This window comes from Dipodomys merriami, unplaced genomic scaffold (assembly GCF_024711535.1).
Source record: "Dipodomys merriami isolate MVZ:Mamm:240054 unplaced genomic scaffold, mDipMer1.0.p SCAF_28, whole genome shotgun sequence".
NCBI classification, from domain to species: domain Eukaryota; kingdom Metazoa; phylum Chordata; class Mammalia; order Rodentia; family Heteromyidae; genus Dipodomys; species Dipodomys merriami.
The window spans coordinates 15,005,405-15,019,171 of NW_027204270.1; the positions used below are offsets into that span (position 1 = coordinate 15,005,405).

Consider the following 13,767-nt stretch of genomic DNA (forward strand, 5'->3'; position numbering starts at 1 on the left):
GCCACGGCCGTAGCTCCAGCCATCACCTCTGTCCTTCAGTCAGTGGCTGCAGGTGCTTCTCTCCAGCAGAAACTGGGAGTCAGATTCCCCTGAGACCTGCTGGTTGGCGGTGCGGTTCCTGAGTAGCAGGTGGGGCCCGTGTCTTTGATCACAGAGCACACATGAATCGACCCTCCCCCTCTTCCTACCCATTTGAGCCAGGCTGACCTGGGTTCCAATTCTGGTTCACTACTCACCAACTGTGTAGCGAGGGGCAGCTCATACGACCTCCTGGACCTGGTTTCCTCATTGATGGAGGGGGTGTGGCCTCATCTCCTGCCCTTGCTCCCAGAAGGTCTTCGGGGTTCCCTCTTTCAAGGAGAGAACCATAGGTCATCCGCACCCGTGGCTCCTTCTGTGCCTGGTGTAGAAAGGAAAAGCCTTTCCATCCTGCTTCACTCCCCCCATTTCCTGATTCTAGCTCATACTGCAGAGCTCCATCTCTGATGCTTTCTCCTCATGTGTGTGTGTGTGTGTGTGTGTGTGTGTGTGTGTGTGTGTGTGTGTGTGTGTGTGTGTGTGTGTGTGTGTACCAGGCCTGAACTCAGGGCCTTAAATTTTTCCTTGGCTCTTTTTTTTTGCTCAAGACAGGTACTCTACCACTTGAGCCACACCTCTACTTCTGGCTTTTTGCCTGGTTAACTGGGATAAAAGATAAGGGCCTCTCAAATTTGTCTGCTGAGTCTGGCTTTGAACAGTGATTCTCAGAGCTCAGGCTTCTGAGTATCTGGGATTACAGGTGTGAGTTACAACACCCGCTCTCTTCCCCTCCTTAAAGTCAGACACTCCTGGGCGCTAAGATCTCCTGGGCCCCGGGGTTTCCTCAGTGATTGATCAAGTGTACTGTTGTGCAGCTTGCACAGATGGTTGCCAGAACCATCGTTACGTAGCCAGAGGAGCCCAGGTTCAGACCAGGACTGGCTCACAGTAAGCATTCAGCATGCGATAAAGGCATTACAAGCAGGGGCCACCGCCGTGCGGCTTCATTCTATCTTCTAACACCCGGTCTCCGCATGGATCTACCTCACAGGCTGCCAGAAGCATGAAAGCATAATGCAAGGTCATGGTGCAGGGGCCAGGGCCTGCGTGGTATCACTGTGGAAGATGGGGCCATATCTGACAGTGGTAATTATGGAGGTGTTGGAGGGTGTGGGTGAAACTGTGGAGCACAAGGGAAGCCTAGAGCGAGAGTACCACTCCCCCCACCCCAGAACAGCCTCTGCCATCTCTGTTCAATCTTTCACTCTCCCTGGGGGTGATGATGGCAGCCCTGCACCAGCCACCTCCCCAACCCCATCCCCAATGCCCAGGCCCTGGTTAGGTCTCTATTCTCCATCTCCCCTATACAGGGTGCAGGGCACAGGGCGCAGGGCGTAGGCGCAGGGTGGCTGGGAAGAGCCAGTGGCTGCCTGGAGTGCACAGTCCTTGGAGGTTTGCATTTCCATGTCTCTTGTGTTGGGGCTGGTGCGAGGCAATGCATAAAAGATGAGGGGGGGGCTCCCGTGGCTTTAAGAGAAATGTGATGAGCATTTAGAGTGGGGAGATTACCACAAGAGCCTCTCTCTGAATACCAAAAAATGTAAAATAAACCAGAAAGCCACCTTCCTGCTTTGAAGTGGCAGAAGCCCAAGGGAAGAAGGTGCCTGGGACCTTGTCAGGAGGGAGCAGGGCTGGGCAGGGGTGAGGCTGGGGTGGGGAAGTGTCAGGAGAAGGAGGCACTCAGACGGTGGTCTGTCAAGGTGAACGGCTGGAGCTAGGGGGGCCAGGAGAGGGAGCAGGTGCAGCTCCTCCCACCCCAGGACAAATGTCTTTGGACACTACAAGTGATGATTCCTCCCTCAGTGTACACACACACACACACACACACACACACACACACACACACACACACACACACTCACAAGGGGCTGTGGAGAGACACCTGCCCATATGGCATCGAATGCAGCCCATCTGGGTGGTTCATTGTGAAGAATAAAGAGGATCACCAAAGTTTCATCAATGCCAGACTCAGTGCCAAGTGCTCTCTCTCCACACACCGTGCCTTTACATCTTCACATCAACATGCCTGGCATGTTGGGGGCTTCTTTTAAATAATAGGTCACCTGGGCTCAGAGACAGACTGTGTCCCTCCCTGGGCAAGGCTGGGTTATATCAGTTAAAGGGACTGGGAGGGAGACTGGGAGCATGGTTCAACTGGGAGAATGCCTGCTTAGTAAGCACAAGGATGACAAGGAAGGAAGGAAAGAGGAAAGGAAAAGAGGGAGGAACGAAGGAAGGGAGGGAGGAAGGGAAGAGGGATAGAGGAAATGGGGAAAGAAGGAAGGAAGAATGGAAAGAAGGAAAGCTGGAGTTGGAGAAGTGGAAACAGGAGCGCTGCTGCTCGTGGGGCTGTGAACTAGACGAGGATTCCCGACATTATTGAAACCTAGTTGGGTTGTGACTGAAGCAGAGCTGCTCATGGAGAACAAATGAAGGGGTGAGGGGAGGAGGGAGAGCAATGAGGGTCTCCCATAAACACCCAGGGAGGGGGCTGGTGCTGTGCACCTGCCATAGAGAGCTCAGACTTGTCCAAACTCAACCAGCTCCAGACATGGGGGTTCAGCACCCTGGACAGCGCAGCCACCGGCCAGCCTGCCCTGTGGACGCACACTAAGCAAAAGGAAAGAAATGTATATATCACCCAGTTTGGAAAAAAAAATAGCTGTAGTGTCAAAGTTTGTAGAGTTCATAAGCTTTATAGACCATGATAATGACAATGTGCCTTGTGAAGGTTAAAGTGTGTTAGTAACTTTAGCTAAAGTATCACTATCTTACAAGACTGTGAAATTTATGTATTAATATCAATAAAGAAAAAAGTTCTTTGAGTTTAGGCTCACAGAAAAACAATAGAGCGGGAAGTAGACTTCCCATCTAGTCCTCCTCTGCTTCCTTGTGGTTTTTAAACATTTTTTATTTTTAATCATTGAATGTTTCAACATTCAGGGGAAAAAACACAGAAAATAATTTAACAGGATCTATGTGTCCGCTGTCAAGATTAAGCCAGTTTTTCTATTTTTCTTTAGAGTTGTATCTTCTTAAAATGAAAATCAAGCATGTGTGATAAATACAGCTGGGCTGGAGCTGTCCACACGTGTTTGTATTTCTATGCAGTGATGAATTCAAAGTTTCTATAGCCTACCACACTACAGGTTTTGTTTTCCTGGTGCTGGTGATACTGGGGCTTGAACTTATGGCTTCACATTCTCACTTGGCTTTTTCGCTCAAAATTAGCACTCTACTGCTTGATCCATACCCCTACTTCTGCTTTTTGCTGGTTAACTGGAGATAAAAGTCTCATGGAGTTTCCTGTTGGGGCTGGCTTTGAACTTTGTTCTTCAAATCTCGGCCTCTTGAGTCACTAGGATAACAGGTGTCCACCACCAGGGCCTGGTTCCTGCCCATGCTTCTAAGGTTTTACATAAATGGCAATACACAGTGTGTATTTCTGTATCATTTATTTTTTCCCTCTGTGTCAACACATGGTAATGTCATGACTCATTTCTAACTGTGGTACATTATTCTATCACACTTCTAAAACAGTTAATTTTCTTGCTTTCCTGCTGGGAGAGAGCTGAGTTCCCTTTTGCTTTTCTGTAACATAGCAAGAGGCAGGGGATGGCTGTCCCTTGCTAAATTGAGCACCTGTGTGAGAATCCTGTTTTAGGTCATTTAGGAAGCCAAGCCCAAGACAGACACAGACAAGTGGCGAAGTAGAGTCATAAATGTTCTCATCTTGAAGTTAACTGTTTTTAATAGTTAGGGACAATTCCCAGGCAGTTCACAGGCATTGCCCTTCCCCCATACCTTCCATACCAGTGTTAGGATGTTACCAATCAGGTTGGTGTAATCTGCTGTCTCCTTATTGTTTCAAATAGTTTCACATTGTGGAGGATCTCTCTCTTTTTAAATATTATTATTGTTGTTGTTGTTGTTGTTGTCCATTGTGCTTGAGCCCAGGGCCTGGGCACTGTCCCTGAGCTTTTATGCTCAAGGCTAGAGCACTACCACTTGAAGCTACAGCAACACTTTGGTTTTCTGGTGGTTAATTAGCGATAAAGGTCTCACAGATTTTCTTGTTCAGGTTGGTTTCGAACCATGGATCCTTAGATCTTAGTCTCTAGAGTAGCTAGGATTACAGGTGTAAGCCACCAGTGCCCAGCTTCTCCCCTCTCTCTTTAATCTTTATTTATTTATTTATTTATTTTTATTTTTTGGGGTCTGGTCATGGGGCCTGAACTCTGGGCCTGGGCACTGTCCCTCAGCTCTTCAGCTCAAGGCTAGCGCTCTACCACTTGAGCCACAGCACCACTTCTGGCTTTTTTCTTTTTGCTTATGTGGTGCTGAGGAATCGAACCCAGGGCCTCTGGCATGCAAGGCAAGTGCTCTACCACTGAGCCACCTTCCCAGCCCTCTTTAATCTTTATTAGTCATTCAGATTTCTTCTTTTATTTCTGTTCATAATTAGCCCATTTTTTCTATTGCCTTAGGAGTTTTGGTAAATTGATTACCCCCCTTTTATTTTAGCAGTTCTGGAAGTTCAATGCAGAGTGTGTGCATACTAGGCAAGCACTCTCCCTGAGATAAACCACCAGCCTTACTTTGGACAGTTTTTCCTTCTGGTACTGGAGCTTGAGCTTGAACTTGGGTCTTCTTGCTCTTGCTTGCCTGGATTTTTCACTCAAGGCTGAGCACTCTACCACTTAGGCCTCCAGTTTCACCTTTTCTTTGCTGGTTAATTGGAGATAAGAATCTCATGCTTGGGCTGCCTTTGAACAGCAATCCTCAGATCTCAACATCCTGAGTAGCGAGGATTACAGGTGTAGCTACTGGTACCGGCCTTCTCTGTTTATTTATTTATGTCTGTTAAGTCTGTTACTGACACCAAATCAATCTACCTCAATTATGGAAGCTTCACAATGACTGTTGATAGCTTCAGCTCCTTCCTCAAATTCATCTTGCTGTTCCGTATTTTTGTTATTGTTGTTTTTCCGTATACATTTTGAAATGACCTTGTCAGCTTGCAGGGAAAACCCTGGTGTGAGTTTTATTGGAAGTGAAGTGTGCAGATTGAGTTGGAGGAAAAATACACACTTTTCCAGTGGATTCCTCATCTACACACATGGCTGGCGTCTCCATCTTCTTCTCTCTACATCCTATGCCTGGCATAGGGCGGGGGGCGAGGGGGGGGGTGTCCTAGAAACCAAACCTACAAACCCTTCTCAAACTTCAATGCCCAAGAAAAATGTCTGGATTTCTGATTTATGTTTCTTTTTGTTGTTGTTGCTGCTGCTGTTGGTCATGGGACTTGAACTCAAGGCCTGGGTGCTGTCCCTGAGCTCAATGCTCCTTTGCTCAAGGCTAGTGCTCTACTTCTTTGAGCCACCACCTCACTTCTGGTTTTCTGGTGGCTAATTGGAGAAAAGAGTCTTATAGACTTTCCTACCTGGGCTGGTTCAGCCTCCTGAGTAGCTAGGATTACAGGTGTGTGCCACTGGCACCCAACTCTGATTTTCTCTAGTCCTGTGTACCCCATTTCCTGGACCCTGAGCACATGGAATCCAATGGAGGGGGCTTCTTTGTGACCTATGTCACTCCATCTGGTCCCCAAGTCTCTGAGGATCAGGGCTTTGTCTTATACCCCCAGTGAGACACAGCATATCATACATACTTAGTAGGGCCAGACATGGCTTTTAAGAGAAGGATGTCAGTCACCACACGCTTCTCGTCCTGTCTGGCATCATGGAGAGGGGCCTGTGGCTGACTTTAGCATTTCAGGGGGAGCTTGGTGAGCCTGGAGTCTGACGGCACCAGCTTGCTGTGTGCTGCTGGTCCCAGCAAGCTGCATCTTGCTGATCTCTTCCTGTTGCCACTTTCCCAGTTTGGGTGTGTGTGTGTGTGAAGACTCCTCACCCAGATTAGCACCCTTTATTGGCTCATCTCCATGGCCTCAGGGCCATTGGCCCCAAATGTCTGAGCCAGTGGCTGGGAGGTACTTTCTGGGTTCTGCTCCGCCCCTGCGTCCCGCCCAGACTCTGGGTCATCACCCCGGCTCCAGCTCCCAAACAGCTGCAGCCTTGCTAGTTGGAGCAAGCACAGATGCCCACACTCATGCTGTCCCTTCCCCCCAGGTCGTCATGGCTCCCACCAGCTGTTTGTTCCCCACCAGAGCCGGTCCTTCTTCTCCAAGAAGAGACAGTGAAAGGCCCCAACTGTGTCTTGGGTGACAGATCCTGCCTGGGTTTGGAACCTGAGATGTCCCCGCTCCACGCCTTTGGGCTAGCTGACCTCTGCGAGACTCAGAAGTGGAATGGGCACCCGGCTGCCGCCCCCGATGGAGGGAATGTGTGTGTGTGCGTGGCAGGGACTGTGGTGGAAGGCACGCAGCCCGTACTCACACACAGTTGCTCCTTTGCACCAGGAGCGATGGAGACAAAACGCAGGACACCGGCAAAGATGAGGCAGGATTTATTCTCATTGTGGGCCAATTCCAGTCTCAGGCTGAAGACCACAGAGAGGCAGACCCCAGGGACCCCAAGAGGGATCCGTACCCAGGGCAAGGGCCACACTTTGGCAAGTGCCAGGCCTCAGAGCCCCAAGGATCCTGAGCCCTGAAACCAGGTGAGAGCGGGCTGGGGGGAGGCAGACGCCTGTCTCTCCCCTCCACCCCCCGGCTCATGTCCTGACCTTGTTTCCCGCTTCCATAGGAAGGAAGAGCAGCTCGGCTATATAGTAATATAATATATAGAGGTGTGAGAGCTGGCCGCGGCACCTGGGCGGGGCAGGGCCCCTGAATTATTGCAGGAGGGAGGGGCTCAGTGCTGGTGTCTCCTCGGGATATCGGTGCTGGCTGTGGGGAGGGGCTGGGCAGGGCAGGGAGCTGGACTGGCCTCTCCCTGTGGGCAGGCAGGGGGGCTCCCCCTCCAGTGGGGTTCCTTGGGCACTGCTTCCATTGGGATTGGGGCTTTCTCACCCTGGTGCTTTTTATGTGCTTTGAAGACCATTTTTGCATTGTCAGGAGTGAGGAAAAAATATTCTGACATGGTAGAAAAAAGATATTTACATACCCTGGTGGGCCGTACGGGGGAGGGTCAGCCTGAGGGGGAGGAGCTTCCCAGGCTCCACCCACCACAGCTGACTGCTTGGGACCAAGTATGGGAGAAGAGACCCTGGCTGGGAGGAAAACAGGCCGGACTCTGAAACCTGGTTATCACATCACCTTGAAGGAGGCATACTCATTCTCCCACCTCAGTCTACCCATGTGGTACAGGAGGAGTGAATGTGGGGATCCAACAGCTCAGATCCGATGCTCCCTGATCTTGGGTGTGGTGGGGGCTGGGCAGTGAGCTGTTGGCAAGGGGAGACCTGGGCATGGGGGGAGGCATCAGAGGCAGAGGGGGAGCCCGTGGCTCCCAGCCCTGGCCAGGCAGACAAGTCCAGCCAAGGGCCTCTCAGCTCTGCCATGATGTCTGAAACAGATGGCCAGAGGGACTGGCCAGGAACCCTGTTTTCCTGTTGAGCAGCGGGGAAGCCGGGTGGAGGCTGCAGGTGACCCCCCCCCACAGCAGGAGGGAGGTCTGGACCTGAGGTACAGCCGCGGGTGGGCTCACCCAGACGGGGTGGGGTGGTCCTGGTGCTGGTGAGGTTTAGAAGTGGCCCAGACTCCAGCCTCCAGGCGTGGGGGGAGGAGGGGGGTGGGGCTCTGCCAGCCCCTGTGGGCGCTGCTGGGCAGCACCACACCAAGTTCCCTGCATACACCTCTCACACCTTGTCATTCATGACCTGTCATCTGTCTCACAGACACGCACACACACACACACACACACTCAGGACACCTCAGCCCTAACAGACAAGCACAGGCATGAGAACGTGTATACATCTGGTGCTGGGACCTGGCTGGAGACACACATGGTATCACACACATTTGCAAGGGCTGCTGTGGCCTGGAGAACACGGCACCACAGTGTGCCCACCTGTGCACGCATGCATGCGTGTGCACACACACACACAAAAGCAGCACGTACACACATACATACACAGGTGATATGCGTGTGCACGTGCGCGCGCGCGCGCACACACACACAATCACACACACACACACACCCCACACAGAGGCAGGCGAGCGACATCTCTGTAGAACTCTGGCTTTGAGGCCCCAGGCTCTGGAAGACAAAAAGACTTTTCATCCTTGAGGGAGACAGGTGTCCTAGCCAGGCACCGAAGGCCAACCCCCGCCCCCTCCCCGGGTGCTTGAGCTCTGTGACTCTGGGTCCTGTGGCAGCCCTCGTGGCGGCCGATGAGGACAGGCAGAGGCCTGGACTGCCTCGACCTTGGGTGGTCCTACGTATTCTGATAGCCAGCAAGACCAGGTCCAGCGGGGGAAGGGCCCACACAGCTGCCAGTCAGAGGTGCCGGCGGGGCCCCTGGGTGCTGGTCAGCTGGGCCCGCATGGTCTGGATGCTGCCCAGGATCTTCTTCTGGTGGCCCATGAGGGTGATGCCCAGGGCGCGCACGTCCCTGAGGACGAAGCAAGCAAGGTGCTGACCAGGGTGGCTGGAAACTCAGAAGCTAGTACCGCACCCATCCCCTCACCAGACCTGCCTCTCCCTCCCTGCCCTGTCCCGGGGGACCACCATACACCTCTCACTCACTGAGCATTCATGCGCAGCACCATGCCCAGGGAGGAGTAACCGCCAGCAGCAAAGTGGTCTCGATAGCGGCCCATGCGGATGGAGTCCAGCCAGTCCCCCACAGTGAGGCCCCCGCCGCCCCCGCGGAGGTCAAAGCAGCTCCTGGCGAAGGCAGGGGGCGGGCACCTGGGGACACGGGTCTCAGTGAGTGGCCTGCCAGGGCCTCGGCTCCCATCAGTGTTCAGCAGTGGGTGGAGGGTTTACAAGGCTGGACTCCAGGAAGGAGGGGGCAGGAGCTGGGGGCCATGCTTGGATCTAGTCTGTGTCTATTTGGGGCCATGCTAGGATGACAACCCAGCCTAGCTGACGCTGGGGTGGGCACTGGGTACCTGCCAGCCGTGGCCGTGGCCCTGAGGTTCTCGGGGCTGTGGATCAGCGCATCCAGGACACTGACGATGTGGGAGAAGCGAGGCCGCTGGGCCCGGTCCTTGTGCCAGCAGTCCAGCATGAGCTGGTGCAGGGCGCGGGGGCAGCCCATGGGCGCGGGCAGCCTGTAGCCCTCCTCCACTGAGCTGATGACCTGCGGGCACAGTGCTGGTTCAGGTCATGCTACCCATGACTTCCCAGGCCCCGTGGCACCATGGCCCGGCCGGACCCTGCACTCACGTCCCGGTTGGTCATGTGCCAGTAGGGCCGCTCCCCGTAGGCCAGCACTTCCCACATGACCACGCCGAAGCTCCACACGTCGCTGGCCGAGGAGAAGGTCCTGAAGGCAATGGCCTCGGGCGCTGTCCAGCGGATGGGGATCTTCCCTCCCTGTGGGGAGGGTGGAGAAGGGGAGTGAGGGGGTGCTGAGGGCTGCCTGGGTCAGGCAGCAGAACTCTGAGGTTGTTTCCCAGTGCAGTGGGGGACAGACGGCGGCCACCTTCCCAAACATCTCTCCAGGGAGAGGGGGAGGGGAATGTGGGAGCAGCCCAGAGCCCCGCACTCTCTCAGCACATGTCCATTAATATCAGGGCCTGAGCCAGCACAGGGAGCGGACCTGGTCCCTTCTTCTTGTTCTCCTTTTCTTTTCCTCCTTTCTCCTTCCCTCCTCCTCCTCTTCCTCCCGAACCCTCCCCTTTTCCCTCTCTCTTCTTCTCCCTCTTCCTCCGCTCTCCCTTTCCTTTTTCTATTCCTTTCATCCTCCCCACTCTCTACATTTCTCATCTCCCTTTCCTTTTCTCTCTTCTCCTCCCTCCTCCTTCTCCTCTCCCTTATCTCTCTTCTTCCCCCTTCCCCTTACTTATTTGCTCAGGAGAGCCTTTCACAAGAGCTGTTTCCTAAGCCCATTACTGGGCAGATCTGGGGGACAGGCTGTGTTTGGAGTGAGGCAGGCCGAGCCCTGCAGCTCAGGCTCCAGGCTTGAGGCAGGCCCAAGAACTTTGCAGACAACCTGGACTCCCACCGAACACCCTGGAATATGGCTAGTTTTCTGCCCAACTCCAGAGACAGATGTGGAGTTTGTGTGTGACTTGGAGATGTGGTTTCCCGGAGAGTGACAATCTGGGCCAGCCTGTGACCCTGGGCACAGGTGATAAAGGGCAGGCAGCAAGGTGGTGCCCATTTCCTGAAGGAGGAGATGGACTTGCCCGGAGGCGCAGGGCCCTGGCTGGGAGGGCCCACGGTGCCACCTGCCCCGGGGGCCGGGGAGGGAGAGAACGCACGGCAGTGGTGTAGGCGGCGTCCGGGTCGTCCTCCAGCGCCCGGGAGAGCCCGAAGTCAGACACCTTGCACACCAGGCGGCCATCCACAAGGACGTTGCGGGCGGCCAGGTCCCGGTGGATGTAGCCCAGGTCTGCCAGGTAGCGCATGCCAGCGCCCACCCCTCTGAGCATGCCCACCAGCTGCACGATGGTGAACTGCCCGTCATGGTTCTGCAGGGGGACACAGCATGGCCTGGCATGGGCGATGGGAAGGCCCTGTAGGCGCCTGACCTGGGGCCAGGAGCCCTGGAGTCAATGACGAGAGTGAAGGCAGCTCCTTGCAATGTACAAGACACTCTGCTGTCCACGGTGAAGCGGATGAAGCACCGAGGGCCCCAGAGCTCACAGACACCCCGTGGGGTGGATGGACCCATGACCATTGTTGCTCTGGGTTTCAGAAAAAAGTTAAAGTCCAGAGAAATTAAGCCCTGTGCCCAACAGCGCTCAACAAATACCTGGAATCTGCTGCTTCTCGCAGCTGGTGGGATGGGAGGCAGGGCACGGAGCCACGCTTAGCCTGGCAGAGGCCAGCAGGGAGCCACAGAGTGGCAGGACTTCCGTGGCTGGGGCTGACCCTTCAGACCCCGCCTCATACCTGCCTCTGCCTTCTCCAGGTGTGCCGAGGGCCAGCTGGGGGAGAGGCGGGGGCTTTATACCATCCCCCACACCCAGAACTGACGCTCCCTGTGTAAGCAGCGGGTGGACACGCACCCTCAGGAAGACGTCCAGAGAGCCGTTCTCCATGTACTCCGTCACAATCATTGCCAGGCGGCCTGAAGGGCAGAGGGAGAGATAGAGGCTCTTGGTAGTGGTGCTGGTGGGGGTGGGCTGTTGACCAGAGGCCCCAGGGAGTCTACAGATCTCTCTGGGGAGCTGAGTATCCCAGAGACATCTAGGGGGACAGGGTCAGAGCAGGGTGGCCCAGGGGAAGGACCCAGGGCCCTCTGTGGGCAGGAGGGGCCCAGTAGGGTGGGGCTGCCCCCCTGCCTGGCACTTACCTCGGGTCACGACACCCTCGAGGCGGATAATGTTGGGGTGGTCAAACTGGCCCATGATGGATGCCTCGCTGAGGAAATCCTGCCGTTGCCTCTCCGTGTAGCCGGCTTTGAGTGCTTTGATGGCCACGGGCACATCGCGCTGCCCCGGCACCCGCAGCCGCCCATAGCAGACCTCTCCAGACTCCCCTGTGGACCCCGCCAAGGCGGGCAGAGCAGTGGGTGCCCCGGTGCCAGTGCCGGTCCTCCCTCCCCCAGCCTGCACACCCGGTGCCTACCGCCTGGCTCCTCATCCACCCCTCTCTTCCCCCCCCACCCCCATGGTGCCCCCCGAGGCTCACCAGAGCCGATGATTTTCTCGATGTGGATCCTGGAGGCCTCAATCTCTCGGGTAAAGCCGCGTCCCGCTCGGCCCGGCTCCTCATAGGTGTGGGGCTCTGCGCAGAACTGGGGCTCTGGGAGCTTCCCTGGAGGGTGATGCAGCGGCAGGAAGACAGGGGGGGGTGCTGGGGAGTGGGGAGCAGGACTCAGTGGGGCTCAAGGTAACTTCCTCTCCCAGAATTCCCTGGGGGAGAAGGGAGAGGTATCTCTGGGAGTCTCTAGATAGGGGAGCAAACAGGAGGTGTCCCATAGGTGCTGGCCAAGTGAAAGCAGGGTTCTTATGACACAGCTCTGGGGTCTTGGTGTCCAGTAAATTTGAGGTAGAGCCTGCTGTTTCCGGGGTCACTTCTATAGGCCCCAAGGCCTTCCTAAATTGTGCTGGGGTGGAGATATGCCCCCACAGCACACAAAAAGGGCTTCTCCACAGTGCCGGCGTTGACTGTCCGTGGCTGCCTCGTGGGCTGTGCAAGGAGGGTTCCAAGGCTGCGTTCGGTCCCATGGGCGCGGTGCCATGATCGACACTAATGGGCACAGTGTGGTGTGGAGGTGGGTATCCTCATATCTGCCTAGCTTTCCGGGGTCTCTGTAAGTCCTGAGAATCTCTCTGTGCAAGAACCCCCTGAAATCACGCAGAACGCGCGTGTGTGCACGTTTCCCTGGCCAGAGGGTCCTCAGGGATCTGTGAGCCAGGCAGGGGCCAGAAGGGGCCCCTGGCAGTGGCTCTGTGACACCAGGCATCTGTCCTGTAGGCTGGCCCTTCCCAGCTGGGCCAGGCCAGCCCTGGCCATCGGGGCCTGCTCCTGTGCACTCACCCTGTCCGTTTTGGTAGTGCATCTTCTCCTCATCTGAGTCCTGGAAGGCCTTGCTGTAGCCACAGTGTCTGCAGAGGACAGTGGCGGTCACTGCTCTGCTGGGCCCAGACCAACCCCAGCCCATCTCCCATCTAGGGGACAGGCTGGCTCCCCACCCCACCCCACCGCACCCCTTCCCTGGCAGGGAAGTCTGTGGGGGAGCATCACCATGCTTGGCTCACTACATCTGGACAGGCAGCTGGGGCAGTCACAAAGCTCAGTCTACAAAGCGCCATCCAGCCTGGCCAACCATCACTGCAAAGCCCCAGCTTATTCCTCCCCCCGTATCCCCTGCCGCCCCTAGCCAAGGCTTCCCATACCAGCCCCACTGTGCTATCCTGGCCAGCCTCTTCTCCTCCCCTGCCTGTTTCTCCTCCAATCTTCACCACCTGGGATCCTGAACCCCACGTTCAGTATTGATCCACCACCCTCCAGAGGAGAGTGGAACAGGGGAGAGCAACTGAGAGCAGGGGCCCAGGTTTGGCAGGCCGACTGTCCATCTGCCGTGTGGCTGGCAAGTAGCTTAACCTCTCTGGTCTCAATGAACTCACCCGCAAAGCGAGGCCAACTCTACCTGGAGTGTCACTGAGCTTAAATGAGAGGTTTGTAGGTGAGCCAGCCTCAGGCACACACCTGGGAAGCCCTGGCTTGGCGGGGCTGGGGCAGATGGGAGGCAGAGTACTGAGGAGGCCCAGAACCGGGTTCAGGCCCACTCACCTCTTCTTGCAGATGAGCAGGAGCAAAAGCACCACCAGGCCCGTGATCAGCGTTAGGCAGATCCACACGATGGTCCGGGTGTCATAGCGGGGCCCTGGAGGGACAGAAGCGAGGGGACTTCCCTCAGCCCTGGCCCTCCTGGAGCCGCCAGGTGGCCTCTTCAGCCACGAGCCAGCCCGTGTCCACCCACCCCATCTGATAAGCTCCCTTCCGAGGCCCGGCCACCCGGCTGCTAGGCTTCCTGGCTCAGGAGCTTGCTGCTTCCTGGTGCGGTGCAGGCTTTTAAGAGTCACTTCCCCTCTCTGAGTCAATGAGCCAGAAACATCTGTCCTGCCTGATGCTCTAGCAGCACCAAAGTAGGAGAGTGGAGCAC

At 55.7% G+C, this 13,767-nt stretch overlaps 1 protein-coding gene across 2 annotated transcripts in view; it reads right to left on the reverse strand.

The window, feature by feature from the left end:
• Positions 1 to 6,528: 6,528 nt before the first annotated feature.
• Epha8 (EPH receptor A8) overlaps positions 6,529 to 13,767 on the reverse strand; it is a 29,633-nt gene continuing 22,394 nt past the window's right edge. Inside the window, exons 8-17 of one of the 2 annotated variants that reach the window (XM_070037679.1) lie at positions 13,395 to 13,488; positions 12,639 to 12,706; positions 11,787 to 11,912; positions 11,449 to 11,634; positions 11,162 to 11,223; positions 10,412 to 10,621; positions 9,372 to 9,521; positions 9,095 to 9,285; positions 8,727 to 8,891; positions 6,529 to 8,592 (exon numbers count right to left, since the gene is read on the reverse strand). In XM_070037679.1, coding sequence (XP_069893780.1) covers positions 8,478 to 8,592; positions 8,727 to 8,891; positions 9,095 to 9,285; positions 9,372 to 9,521; positions 10,412 to 10,621; positions 11,162 to 11,223; positions 11,449 to 11,634; positions 11,787 to 11,912; positions 12,639 to 12,706; positions 13,395 to 13,488 — 1,367 coding nt within the window. In that variant the 3' untranslated portion in view covers positions 6,529 to 8,477. Of the gene's footprint in view, positions 8,593 to 8,726; positions 8,892 to 9,094; positions 9,286 to 9,371; positions 9,522 to 10,411; positions 10,622 to 11,161; positions 11,224 to 11,448; positions 11,635 to 11,786; positions 11,952 to 12,638; positions 12,707 to 13,394; positions 13,489 to 13,767 lie in introns of both variants that reach the window. The other variant, XM_070037677.1, reaches the window with a different exon arrangement.